The 13014-nt window shown below is 47.9% G+C and overlaps 1 protein-coding gene across 2 annotated transcripts in view; it reads right to left on the bottom strand.

Moving 5' to 3' along the window:
• Positions 1 to 13014, bottom strand: part of XPC (XPC complex subunit, DNA damage recognition and repair factor) — a 33847-nt gene that overhangs the window by 2711 nt on the left and 18122 nt on the right. For both annotated transcript variants that reach the window (XR_004027528.1, XM_030801629.1), the window contains exons 8-14: positions 12097 to 12186; positions 10380 to 11261; positions 8423 to 8583; positions 4522 to 4603; positions 959 to 1093; positions 707 to 876; positions 53 to 146 (exon numbers count right to left, since the gene is read on the bottom strand). Coding sequence is in view for 1 of the 2 variants with exons in the window: in XM_030801629.1 (XP_030657489.1) it covers positions 53 to 146; positions 707 to 876; positions 959 to 1093; positions 4522 to 4603; positions 8423 to 8583; positions 10380 to 11261; positions 12097 to 12186 (1614 nt within the window). In the remaining variant the exon portion in view is untranslated. The remainder of the gene's footprint in view (positions 1 to 52; positions 147 to 706; positions 877 to 958; positions 1094 to 4521; positions 4604 to 8422; positions 8584 to 10379; positions 11262 to 12096; positions 12187 to 13014) is intronic.

Here is a 13014-nt window from a genome sequence, read left to right as displayed (position 1 = left end):
CTGAGTGTTGCTTCCCGCTTCTGCTGTCCCTCAGTCCTGCCTATGCACTTACCTCCTTCTCCTTCTTTTCAATGATTGCCTGCTCATTTTCCCAGGCAGTCAGGAGCACGTCTTTGAATTCCTCGCAGACGATGTATCCATCAGTCCTGTGGGGACACAACGCGATGTCAACCCTTGAGCCTGCTGCCTGCTCTGCTTCTCCTCCCTCCCCGGTTTGCGGAAGACAGTGGGCCACATCTGAGCACCAGGGGTCCTGAAGGATGTCCCAGGTCAGCCAGTGTCCCACACCCTCTGTGCAGAAGGCAGGCCTGTGGAAACTGGCACTGCCTCTTCCTCCCCAGACTCTGCTTAAGAAAGCTGGGGTGAAAGCCCCTATCCAGCCTCACCCATCACAGAACAGAGCTCACTAACCAGGCAGCTGCCCAGGAAGGATGCTGACTGTTTTCTGCTCACTAGCCTGTGAGTCCCTGAACCTGGGAAGAATGTTTTAATCCAGCATTAGGATGCTAGTTTCACTGGCTCTGTTCCCTCTGGAGGGAAGCCAGAATTGGTAAAGCACTGACTTTGCAAATCCAGTGTAACATCCTGAAAATTGAAGCCACCAGGCCTCAACTCCCAGCAGCCCCATGCCAGCTTTCCATCCCCATCTCTGGAGCCACCCCTCCCCATCCCTCTGTTTAGCCTCCATCAAAGGACCCTCACGCACACAGGATGGGAGTAGCCGCCATGGAAATCAAAGCCAGTGATGGCCTGGACACAGTCGATGTCCAGCTTGCGGGCCACGCGGTGTAGATTGGGCAGGTTCAGCTGGACACAGCCAATAGGCATCATGCTGGGCAGGAAGAGGTACACATTCCCAAACTCGTTCCGGGGCACCTGTGGTGGGTGAGCATGTCAGGATTTGGCCAGCAGGGGAACAAGGCAGCCTGGTCCTGAGCCCTTCTGATGCTGCCCTTACCTTCCCGTCCACGGCCACGGGGGGCTGATACTCCTCTGTCTGCCAGTAGCCAAACAGGCCCAGGTCATTTTCTTCTCGCAGCTGGGGCTCAGCAAGTCGGGCTTTCCGAGCACGGTTGGAAAAGCCTTTCACCATCTGCACCAGAGGACACGGCCACAGTTTACAACAAAAGCGTCCAGTTCCTCAGCACCGGGCCAGGCACCATGCTCAGTGCTGCATGCCTCGTACCTGGTGAACCCTCACAACATGCCTACCAGTTGGGGTGCTTTTTCTCCCTTTTTTTTTTTGAGATGGCGTCTCTCTCTGTCGCCCAGGCTGGAGTACAGTGGTGCAATCTTGGCTCACTGCAACCTCTGCCTCCTGGGTTCAAGCAATTCTCCTGCCTCAGCCTCCCGAGTAGCTGGGACTACAGGCGCCCGCTGCCACGCCCGGCTAATTTTTGTATTTTTAGTAGAGACGGGGGTTTCACCATGTTGGCCAGGATGGTCTCGAACTCCCGACCTCAGGTGATCCACTAGCCTCAACCTCCCAAAGGGCTGGGATTACAGGTGTGAGCCACCGTGCCCGGCTGCTCTCCTTTTCTTACTACAAGCACTAGCTAACATTTATGGAGTGTTCTCTGTCCCAGACACTATTCTCAGTGTTTTTTTGTTTTGTTTTGTTTTTTTCCCTCTGAGACGGAGTGTTGCCCAGGCTGGAGTGCCCTGGTGTCATCTCAGCTCACTGCAACCTCCACCTCCTGGATTCAAGTGATTCTCGTGCCTGTCTCCTGAGTAGCTGGGACTACAGGTACCCACCACCATGCCCAGCTAATTTTTATATTTTTGGTAGAGATGGGGTGTCACTATATTGGCCTGGCTGGTCTCAAACGATCCACCTGCCTTGGCCTCCCAAAGTGCTGGAATTACAGGCATGAGCCACTGTGCCCAGCCTATCTTTAGTGCTTTATATGTTATTAACTTATTTAATTTTTTCAACAAACCCACAATGTAGGTCTTATTATTGTCTCCATTTTACAAATGAACAACACAGATGGGGTAAATGATTTGCCTAAAGTCACACAGCTCATAAAGGCCAGAGCCCGCATTTTCATCCACTAGCCTATATTCTGTGCTGTCATCACTCATAGCAGTGACTGAGACACAAAGTCACTTAAGAGCCGATGGCTGGTGACAAGAACCAGGATTTACAATTCAGGTAACTGTCCATCAGTAGAGCCTGTGTCTCAACATATAACCTATGTCTGTTCACACGCCCTGGAAAGCACTGACAGTTCAGGACCCCCAGTGTGCTCCCCAACAGCATGCAGTGGACAAGGCCAAGATCTTCCCTGGGGAGTGAAGTGGTGAGAGGGGCGCAGGACCGGCAAGGACAGAGTCACGTAACTCTTAGAGGAGTCAGGCATGGGCGTGCGGCTGAGGGCTGGCCCCTGGGCCTCAGCATACAGACTTCCTCTAGTGCAGGGGCCCAAAAGCTTGTTCTGTAAAGGGTCAAGCGTGGCCTCCATCACATATTGTTTATTCTTCTCATTCTTATAACCCTTTAAAAATGTGAAAAACCATTCCCCAGGTTGGGGGTGGCCTGCGAGCTCTCATGTCCGTTCCTGCCACGGTCTCTGGGCGCACCCTCTCTGTCACCACTTCAGGGACTGAGGGACTCTGAGTTTTGACAACCATCCCTTTCTGAGAAGCCATTCACCCAGCACTGTTCAGTAAACTTCCACTGGGATCTCTTGGAGACCAGGCCATGACCCAGTCATGAAGGACGGATGGAATGGGGACAGTCTTTGCTCTTAGGAGCTCAGGCTCCTGCAGAGGAAGAGATACAGCTACAACTCAGCATGAAGAGTACAGGGTGGAATGGGAGCTCAGAGGCAAGCCCTTGCCCAGCCCTGAGGACAGTGGAGGCAAGAAAGGCTGCTCAGAACAGGTCCCACCTGAGCAGAGGCTTAAAGGGGCAAGGGGTTGCCCAAGAGAACAGGGCTGGACCCCACAGGGCACAGAGGTGGGAGAACACTGGGACCTGGGGCCTCTGAAGTCCTCTGGAATGCAGAGGCAGTGAGCACCAGAACATCACTGTACACCATGGGGAGGGTGCGGGACTTGGACTAAAGGCGCTGGCCAGGGTGGGGCAAGGATGGCCAAGATGCACAGAAAGAGCCTAGTGACTGATGGGGGAATGGATTCAGGCTGGGAAGGAGGCTGTGGCTGTTGCCCAAGCAAAAGATACTGAGGCAGGAGCTGGGGTGGTGGGGATCAGAACAAGGGGTGAATTTGAGAGATTTGAGATTATTCCAGAACTGTGTGCTACCATGACAGCCACCAGTCACATGTGGCCACTGCACACCTGAAATGTGGCTGGTCTGAACTGAGGTACAGAAAGTCAAATACACAGAGGATTACAGAGACTTAGGAACAAAATGGATTTAAATATCTCATTAACACTTTAAAATATTTCTTACTGCTGAAATAGTATTTTAGATATATCTGGATATATATATATATACACACACACATATATAACATAGAACATTTATATATATTAATGTTAAAATTCCACCTGTTTTTGGTTTTTAATGTAGCTACTAAAAAATTTAAATGTGTAGCTCATGTTACATTTCAACTGGACAGTGCTATGCTGGTTCCAGCATGAAAGACAGGTGAGATGGTGCAGAGAAAATCCTCAGCAGCCCTGCAGGCCCGGGCAGGGGGCATCACACACTCCAGCCTGCTGCTGCAGTGACTGCAACCAGTGCCTGCAGCCCTTCCCACTAAGCAGAGGCCCCTCCCTCCACTCCCTACTCAGCTTCCTGGAGTCTTGCAACCAACCCCCAAGGACTCTTGGGGTCTGACGAGAAGTAAATGGTCTCTGCGATCAGCCACTGCACTCTGCTGGTTGTACTGAGCTGTGTGTCCTGCGAATAGTCTCTGTGGGACCTCGCTTGGTTCGTGTTCCTCAAGGGCAACAGGCCTAACAGTGCCGCAGCACAGTGTGAAAGCAGCGCTGGCTTTAAGGCAGAGCCTGGGATTCTCACCTGGATTCTGCTCTGCCATTTTTCTAACTGGAGACTTGGACAAGTCACTTGCCCTGAGCTTCAGTTTTCTCATCTGTAAAATGGGCATCATAATGCCAATTCCTATGGCTTTTGAGGCAAGAGAGATCACACACATGCAAAATGCTCAGTGAACTGCCAAACAGAAAGGCAATCTGACTGGAGAACGTGCTGCTATAAAGCAGGGCTTTGACCTCCCAGGACCACCCAGTAACTCAATTCCAACCTGTAGAACCTGTGAACTCACAACAGGAGTCTGAGGCCTACTTTTTAGCCTAGATTTCTTTTGTGTTTTGGAAGATCCATTTCTTACAAATGTCTTATTAATAAGACAATTTAAATGTTTCTCTCCTCCTTGAATCCTGCTCAAGCCGGGAAAGTGAGACATTTCTGATCAGGATCCCGGGCAGGACTGCGAGGCTCCTCATCATCACTTCTCTGCCCCCGGCTCTCTCACTCAGCTATAGTCCTGCGTCACCACTCCCCGCAGGGACCCCCCAGCTCCAGTTACCTTGTAGGGTACTTCTCCAAGCCTCACCACTCTTGCTTTCTTCAGCCACGTGTCTCTGGAATGCAGAGTGTGCACACAATCCCTGCGGAACCAACACAGGACACAAAGGCAAACTCAGTCCACAGCCCCACTGCGGGAATGCAGGACAGTGAGAGCGTGGCCCTGCAGGCTCCCTCCTCAGGTTCTGCCACCCTGGAGCAGGCCGGGCTCCTAGGGGGCCCAGAGGAGCTGTGCTAGGCAAACAGCCTTGAATGTGGACTGCCTGTCTTTTGGGGGATGTGTCCACTTACAAACCCTAATCTGCATGGAGTTACTCTGCAGCCTTCGTGCCTTGCTTCCACCACTCCTTCCCTTCATAGGTTTTCTTCTCTGCTGTCCAGAGCCTGTGAGAGCTCCAGCTGCAGCCTATCAGGATGGGGTAAAGGCCGCTGTGTGCAGGCACAGTTACTCACATTTACTACCTCCACCAAGCAAGCACCTGCTGAGGCTCTGATCTGCTGTTAACACCATGTGGGGGAGGGAAGTGTCCAGAGGAAGGAACAGTGAACCCAAAGGAAGGCTGCAGAGAAACCAACTATAATAAGCTAACAAGCTATCACAGAATCAAGACACACGCACATGAAACAGTCAAATGATTCCTGCAGGCAAAGATCCTCTGGCTTCACTCTTCCTCCAGAGCTAAGAGCTCACCAAAGACGTGCAAATCTACTTTCCAATGAGGCTCAACCCCTCCCTTGCCAAGCCAACTTTAATAAGGCACGCCCATCTCGTTAGTTTGCACCCCTTCACTCTATCCAGAGAGCGGCTCCAACGAGCAAGGGCACCCCATTTCCTCCTAGTGCAGGTTCAGGCCCTTACCCACAGGGGAATCTAAGGCTGAATTTCAGCACAGCACAATGGATGGAGGTTGAACCTTGCCTGTGCCACTTCCTGGCTGGGCCATCTGGACAAGTCACTTTACCTTCCTGAGCCTCAGTACAGACACAGTCCCCAAAGTCCAGTGGTTTGATTCAAGATTTTTCAACTTTATGATGATGCAAAAGCAATATGCACTCAGGAGAAACTGTACCTCAAGTACCCATACAACCATTCTCTTTTTCATTTTCAGTATTCAATAAATTACATGAGATATTCAATACTTCATTACAGGCTTTGTGTTAGACAGCTGTACCCAACTGTAGGCTAATGTGTTGTCAGCACGTTTAAGGGAGGTTCGGCTAAGCTATGACTTATGCTACATAAAACAGGAGTGAACCTTGAGGACTTTATGCTAAGTGAAATAAGCCAGTCACAAAATGACCATAAATACCGTATGATTCCACCTACATGAGGTCCGGTTAGGTTTGGCAGGTTAGGTATATTAAATGCATTCTCAACTTAGGATGTCCTGTTTTCAGCTTCCAATGGGTTAATGGGTATCCAACCTCATCCTAAGTCAAGGAGCATCTGTGTCCTCACCTATCAACTAGGGACAGTGAGCTTATCCTTTCTACCGCACATGGTTGCTGGGAAGACCAGACGTTTCCTGTGTGCCAGAGCAGCGCTTCTGCCAGTAGCACCAACCTGCCAGAGCTCAAAGCTCCACTCATGCTCCCACTGGGGGCGGAACATCTTTGACTGCCCAGAGGAGTGATTATGTCATGGTCGTGGTCTTCAAACAGGAGCGGGTAAAAAAGGGGTCTTAGGGGTTGACAGGCAGCATCTGGACATCTTCCTAAGGAAAACAGCAGGGAAATGGACACAGTCCTCTCAGAATACATGTGAACTTCTAACCATTTCACACCCGTTAAAATGGCTATTACCAAAACACAGAAAGTAACAAGTGTCAGTGAGGATGTGGAGAAAGTGGAGACCTTGTGGACTGTTGGTGAAAATGTAAAATGGGTGCAGCTGCAGTGGAAATGGTAAGGTGGTTCCTAAAAAAATGACGGGAATTACCATCTGGCCTAGTAATTGTACTGGGTATACGCATAAAAAACAAACAAAAAACTGAAAGCAGAATCTTGAAGAGCTGTCTGCACACCCATGTTCACAGCAGCATAATTCACAACAGCCAAAAGGTGGAGACAAGCCAAATGCCCATTGATGGATGAAGGCACAAGCAAAATGTGGTCCACCCACACAACGGAGTATCAGCCTAAAACGGAAGGAAATTCTGACCCATGCTACGATATGGATGAACCCTGAGGCCATTATGCTAAGTGAAATAAGCCAGTCACAATGTGACTATAAATACCACATGATTCCACCTACATGGGTCCCTATAGTAGGCACACTCAGAGACAGAAGGGAGAATGGTGGGTGCAGGGCTGGAGAAGGGGAATGGGGAGTTTTGGTTTGGGAAGAGGAAAAGAAATCCAGAGATGGATGGTGGTGATGGCTGGATGACAGTGTGAATGTGCTTAATGCTGTAGGCTATACACTTAAAAAATGGTTGAGATGGTAAATTTTATGTTACATATATTTTACCACAATAAATCAATAAATACGCACCTCTAATGCTTCCTTCTATCACTGACATGGTGCCTCTGGATGACGCTGGCATTCTCTTCCCAACTTCTCCCGACTACCCATACATACTCTAGAGGAAGCCTCTATGAGGGCAGCCCAGGCCCCCTGCTGCCTTTGCCTGCTGCCTTTGACTGCTGGGTGCTAAAGTCCCAGAACAGCAAAGCCCTGCCCCTGCCCAGGGTGTCATGCCCCCCGACATCAAACAGAAAGCTCCAAGACAGGGCAGAGCCCTGAAGAGAGGGTCCAGTATGACACCCATGGGGGGCTGACAAGCAGGAAGTCATCCCCAGTGGGAGGACTCAAATCACCCACTCTCAAGTGGGTTTCCTACGCTTCCTTTTTCTCTTTTCTGTACCTTCCTGTTTTCTCATTTATTAAGAACATCTCCTATTTCTTGGTCTTGTACATCCCATGTCTTTTAAAATCACTTATTTTACTTGCTTTTTATTCTCATTTCTCAAAATTCCTGTTTCTATTTTTTCTTACCTCAAAATTGTATTAACATTTTTCAATTTTAATTTTATATATTTTTTATTCGTTTTTTGCTCTTATTCCACTTTTTTTTAGCTATTTCTTTTTACTGTGGTATAAAACAGTCACATAAAATACACCATTTTAACCATTTTTTTTTAATACAGAGTCTCGCTCTGTCACCCAGGCTGGAGTGCAGTGGCGCGATCTTGGCTCACTGCAAGCTCCGCCTCCTGCGTTCACGCCATTCTCCTGCCTCAGCCTCTCCGAGTAGCTGGGACTACAGGCACCCGACACCACACCTGGCTAATTTTTTGTATTTTTACTAGAGACGGGGTTTCACCATGTTAGCCAGGATGGTCTCGATCTCCTGACCTCGTGATCTGCCTGCCTCGGCCTCCCAAAGTCCTGGGATTACAAGCGTGAGCCACTGCACCCGGCCCATTTTAACCATTTTTAAGTGTGTAGTTCAGTGGCATTAGGTCCATTCACAGCATTGTACAACCATTACCACCATCCATTTCCAGAACTTTTTCATCCCAAACAGGGCTCTGTAGCCATGAAAAATCCACTCACTTTTAACTTTCATAATCAAATCCTTTATTCCTTCCTTTTGTATGTTTTTGACTTATATTTGTGGGGTGTGTTTTATACTGCCCTATCTTAAATTTTATTTTTCCTACTTTGTATTTTCTTTTCCCTTGTAACTGTTTTTTCCCCTGCCATTCTTTTAATCCGTTTTAATTTTCCAATCTTCTTCTCTCCTACACATCACACACACACAGCACACGCACACTGGCTCAGCCCGAGAATGCTGTCCAGTCAGATGAGCTCCCATCAGCACCCCTTGCCTAGGAAGAAGGCTGCTAATCCCACGCCATCGGGAAGCCCCTGAGGCCAACCAGGCTGCCTCACGCACCTGGAGTAGACCGCTTCTCCACGACAATACCCAAGGATGGCAGCTGTCTCGGGATAGATGGCCTCATATTTCAGGAGATGCCGCTTCAGGGCATACAGAGGGTGGTTCTTATATAAGCCAATGGCAGTGGGCAAAGGCTGGTCCATGTGTTTTGCCTGAAACTGCAAAGGCCAGACAGACAAGGTTGAGCATGTTATTTAGAAGAGGAAATGAAGTTCGAGGGAGATGATCCTTAGACTAACTTGTTCTGACAACAGATGGTGGAGCCAAGGTTTCATGAACACTAATGGTTTTGTAACATCACATCTGTAACCCCAGCCAGTAAGTCGGTTACAGATCAATTAAAAGCTATAAAGAATCAAATAAATCTGTGGCTTGTGGCAACTTCAAAAAGTTGTCTAACCTATTTGAATGCTTAGACACCTAACCCAGCCCCAGCAGATCAGTGCCTGCTCTGTTAAAGGTCTGCAAGGAAGAAAAACACACAGTGCTCTTCAGTAAGAAGGTCTTATTTCAAAGGGACAATCCTCTTCTAGAGCGTGAGCTTACCTGCCTGCTCTCACAGGAAATTGAGAGCAGTGGTTCTCACCCTGCGACTTTTCTCTTCGTCCACTATGACAGTGTTCTCTCTGCCCTTCTCTAAGATTGCTCATTTCTCAGTAGGCAATTCACTGCTGTAAGTCACCCTGTTCACCAGGCTCTCTAAGGCTTGCCCTCGGCATCACTTCAAAAACCCAAACAGACTAGTAAGGACTGGCAATGTGGAGTTGCTGAGGAGAGGACGCTGCACGTTCAGCTTCCACTGAGCTTTAGGTAGGTTAGTTACGATATCATCTGCATAATTTCCACTTAACCTGTCATTACTAAGTAAAATGAACCAAAAACACCCCTGGAGCAAACACTCAATATGGGATGCATTGCACTCCTATAGGAAATGATTAATAAATCTGCAATTTACCTATCCTGAGTGATTGGAAATAAACCTGCGACAAATCTGGGCATGTTCCTGTGTAGAAATGGCAAGCTCCACCCAACACCACCACTGCCGTACACACAGGCGGCTCGGGCACTCTTCCTGGTGTCAGTGCTGGTTCTAGGATCAAGTGACATAGCTGTTATGTTCTAGAAGTCTCTGCCTCCCGGTCTGCCTTCTCAATAGACTGAAGATACTGTCTCATTCCGAGACCCCTCTTTCTCAGGAGGTGAGTGTTCTATGTATGAGGGGTGTTTGCACATGCATCTTTACATTCACGCATGATGGGGGAGGGGGGAGAATATATTCATGGGTTATTCCTTCCTTCACTCAGTCTGAGTTATATTACTTGCATAAATTATTTTAAAGCTCCAAATTTATAACTGGGCAATAACTAAAAGTATACAGGCTCCAAAGCCACACAGACCTGGGCTCAAACACCGCGGCAGTTCATCTTTCAACTCCATGACTTTTTGCACTAAAATTAAGGCAGCAACTGTCCCAGCTTTATATGGCTGTGACAATTAAATGAGACAACCCATTAAAAACACCCAACATAGTGCTGGGCATATGTAAGGTGCTCAAAAACAGGAATAATTTTATTTATTTATTTATTTATTTATTTATTTATTTATTTATTTATTTATTGAGACGAGTCTCGCTGTCGCCCAGGCTGGAGTGCAGTGGCGCGATCTCGGCTCACTGCAGGCTCCGCCCTCCGGGGTTCACACCATTCTCCTGCCTCAGCCTCCTGAGTAACTGGGACTACAGGCACCTGCCACCTCGCCTGGCTAATTTTTTGTATTTTTAGTAGAGATGGGGTTTCACTGTGTTAGCCAGGATGGTCTCGATCTCCTGACTTTGTGATCTGCCCGCCTCGGCCTCCCAAAGTGCTGGGATTACAGGCGTGAGCCACCACGCCCGGCCAGGAATAATATTAATAACCTGACTGGGTCTTGGAGCCCCTGGCAGCCAAGGCCTTACCTCCAAGTCTTCTTTCTTCTCCCTGTCCATAAATGGGCTCTGGTATGGTCTCAGGGTCTCGGCCCACCACTCGGCATCAACCCGGCACTTGCGGGTCACTGTCATCCAGGCTGGGTCGTACCTCTGTGTGACATCTCGGACCCAGCCGTCACTGTCAATGCCCACCACATAGGTCATGGGCTTGGTGGCGTACTTGTAACAGGTCAGAGGCTGGCCCACCACGCCGTGCACACAGTCTACACATATCCACTTTTCCTCCTGCTCACAGAACACCTCTAGCCACTGGTCTATACCAGCTATGCTTCTTTTTTCTGCCTTCTCACCATCGCTGGACATTTTCTTGCCTCTTTTACTGCTTGAAGAGCTTGAGGATGCCGCTGGCAAGCTTGGGTCCTTATGATGGCTCCCATGTTGGGTCCTGGAGGCACTCTTGGACCCAGCCTTTGTCCTCTGAGGAGCGGGGGCCTTCCTCTGCTTTGGAGGGCCAGGTTCGGAATCCTCATCAGAGGGATCAGAGGCTTCTCCACTGGAAAGCTCAAAATCAGAGCCACTGCCAGCCTCATCACTCCCACTCTCCTCTTTATAAGACACCCTGGAGGCCACCCGCCGCTCCCGGCCATGCGGACGTCGCTGGGTTGCCTTCTCCTGCTTGTCTCCTGGGCCCTCATCTTCCTCACTGGAGGAGGGCTTCCTCCGTTTCTTTCTGCCTCCCTTGTTCCTCTTCCCTTTGGCACTTGGCTTGCAGGTGCCCTTAGCAAAGGTTTCCTCTTGTTTGGTTCCTTTGCTGGTCTTTGGTTTGGTGTGGTTTTCTAGAACTTGGCTGGAAGTTTCTGAGGAGCCTCCCGGATCCGCAGTCAATTTCTCCTTGGAAGGTTTCTTTCCCTTAAACAGAATAAGAAATTTTACTTTTTTTTTTCCCCCTCTTTTGCTAATGATATGATAGAAATCCTGTAATCTAATAGGGTTAAGTCACCAGCTAGAGAACCAATACATCAAGATGTCCCCAGCTCAGACAGTGATCAACCAGCTATCCTTCAGGGTTGTATGCATGTACTGGCTAAAATCTGTAGCATCTTAGATAAGGCCACAGTATAATTCTTTTCACCCTAACTGTAAAGAGAAAAGAACATGGGATTTGGACAACCAAACATGGGTTTGAATTCCAGTTCTAACTCTTACTGGTTATGTAAATTAGGTAAATTCCTTAACCTCTGAGTTTCAGTTTCCTCAGCAGTACTACTACCCACCTTGGACATACGCATTTTGCAAACAAATACTTATGGACAGTTGTAGTTTTAAGAATACAGATATTATGAAAATCAGCTTCTAGACCATCAGGCTTCACACAATGCCAATACCCCAATGAGTACAGCATTTAGCTTCTTGAAGCTAACCCAGACCACCTCAAAACCCACAGTGCTTCACTCATCAGCACTCCACAGAGCAAGCAAGGACAGGCACCATTCCACCCAATTTACAGAACAGAAACAAAAGCAACACTGGGCCGAGGCCTCTCCCAGGCCACTCTGCACACGTGAAGTTCAGGCTGCTAGATACCCACTCACATGCCCAAGTCTTCCCTAACACAGTATGTGCAAGGCTCGAAAGAACCCACACTCCATGAATACCAGCTCTTAAAAAATATAATAATGATCAATTTAAGTGTGACAATTTCCTGTCAATTGCTCCTCTTCTCTGGCAGCCCTGAGCACCTCACCTTTGCTGTTGCTGACTTCAGAGGAATTGGCTGTAGAGACAACACCAGCCGGGTCAAGAGCTGCAGAGCCCGGAGAATCAGTAAGAATATCTATGATGAAAAGGAAGAACATAGTTATACTAAGAAAGTAATTAAAGATATAATGAGTTCAATGTTGTTTGTTATGGTGCTTGCTCAAGACAGGGAAAAGCTGGAAATAGCCAGACTGTCTAACAGTAGGCAATGGAAACTCCAGACACTGTTAAAAATGATGATGCAGAAGTTTATCTTCATAGAAGAACAGGAACATGCTCATCATATATTAAAGGAAAATAGAAATTTTCCTTTAAAAAGTATGATGTGATTACATTTTTGTAAGAAAAAATATGTATATATAAATTTAGACATACATGTATATTTGAAAAAGCATCCATATACTGGGTTATGAGTGTTTACAGGATTTTTTTCTCTGCTTACCTAACTTCTGATTGTTCTGTAGTCAATATGTGTTGCGTTTGTGACTAAAATAATAAAATGAAATACCACTTTGGGAAGAAGAAGTAGAAAGTATCATTATTGTCAGATCACCTAAGTCTGTTCCCTGTTTTCCATTTTTCCCCACATTGAATCTTTAACTGAGTCTGCAGCTCTGAACGCTGTTAACTTGGAAGTCTGGGAGCCCCTCAGGGGACTTGACCTCCAACGGCAACAGTGATAATGTACTCGGGCAAGGCCTTCCTACATGGGTCTCCAGGTCCCAGCATCTCTCGATTACTGCCACAGCCTCGGGAGAAAGTCCGGTGTGAGAAGCCATTGTTATAGTGAGATAAATTATTGCTTTTGCCTTGTTTCTTCTGCGGCTAAAAATTTCCAAAGTGTCAAGGTCATGAAAGACAGAGAAAGACCAAAACACTGTCACACACTGGAGGAGACTAAGGA

Source organism: Nomascus leucogenys, chromosome 21 (assembly GCF_006542625.1).
Source record: "Nomascus leucogenys isolate Asia chromosome 21, Asia_NLE_v1, whole genome shotgun sequence".
Lineage (NCBI taxonomy): Eukaryota > Metazoa > Chordata > Mammalia > Primates > Hylobatidae > Nomascus > Nomascus leucogenys.
This window is presented reverse-complemented; position numbering and strand designations above follow the sequence as displayed.